At 43.7% G+C, this 529-nt stretch overlaps 1 protein-coding gene across 1 annotated transcript; it reads left to right on the top strand.

Annotated features, from left to right (window-relative positions):
- Positions 1 to 37: 37 nt before the first annotated feature.
- LOC102240250 (60S ribosomal protein L37a) lies at positions 38 to 303 on the top strand. The gene has a single exon (XM_005874578.2). The coding sequence runs from the start codon at positions 70 to 72 to the stop codon at positions 286 to 288; it is 219 nt and encodes a 72-aa protein (XP_005874640.1). The 5' UTR covers positions 38 to 69; the 3' UTR covers positions 289 to 303.
- The last annotated feature ends 226 nt before the right edge of the window (positions 304 to 529 follow it).

Below are 529 nucleotides of genomic sequence, written 5' to 3' on the forward strand. Positions count from 1 at the left end.
TCTCTCTCATTTATTAATTTTTAAAATCATTTATTTAGCCTCTCGGCGTCCGACCTAGTTCGCGGTGACATGGCTAAACGCACCAAGAAGGTCGGAATCGTTGGTAAATACGGGACCCGTTATGGCGCCTCCCTCAGGAAAATGGTGAAGAAAATTGAAATCAGCCAGCACGCCAAGTACACCTGCTCCTTCTGTGGCAAAACCAAGATGAAGAGGCGAGCCGTGGGGATCTGGCACTGTGGTTCCTGCATGAAAACCGTCGCTGGTGGTGCCTGGACCTACAAGTGAGTCCATTTCCTTGTGGTCTTTGCAAGTGTGGGCCAGTCGTAGTCCCAGCTGAACGCTGTGGGGCTCCACAGTTTGAAACATTGCGAGCCTATAATAAATGGGTTAATTTATATAACAAAAAAAAATCATTTATTTATATCAGTATGGGCTCTAGGAGTTTAGAAATTTTAAATGAAAAAAGAAGAAAATGCCATGGAGAATAGATCCTACTTTCCCTGAATACTTGTGAAGTCTAAAAGAT

This window comes from Myotis brandtii, unplaced genomic scaffold (assembly GCF_000412655.1).
Source record: "Myotis brandtii unplaced genomic scaffold, ASM41265v1 scaffold4449, whole genome shotgun sequence".
Taxonomy (NCBI): domain Eukaryota; kingdom Metazoa; phylum Chordata; class Mammalia; order Chiroptera; family Vespertilionidae; genus Myotis; species Myotis brandtii.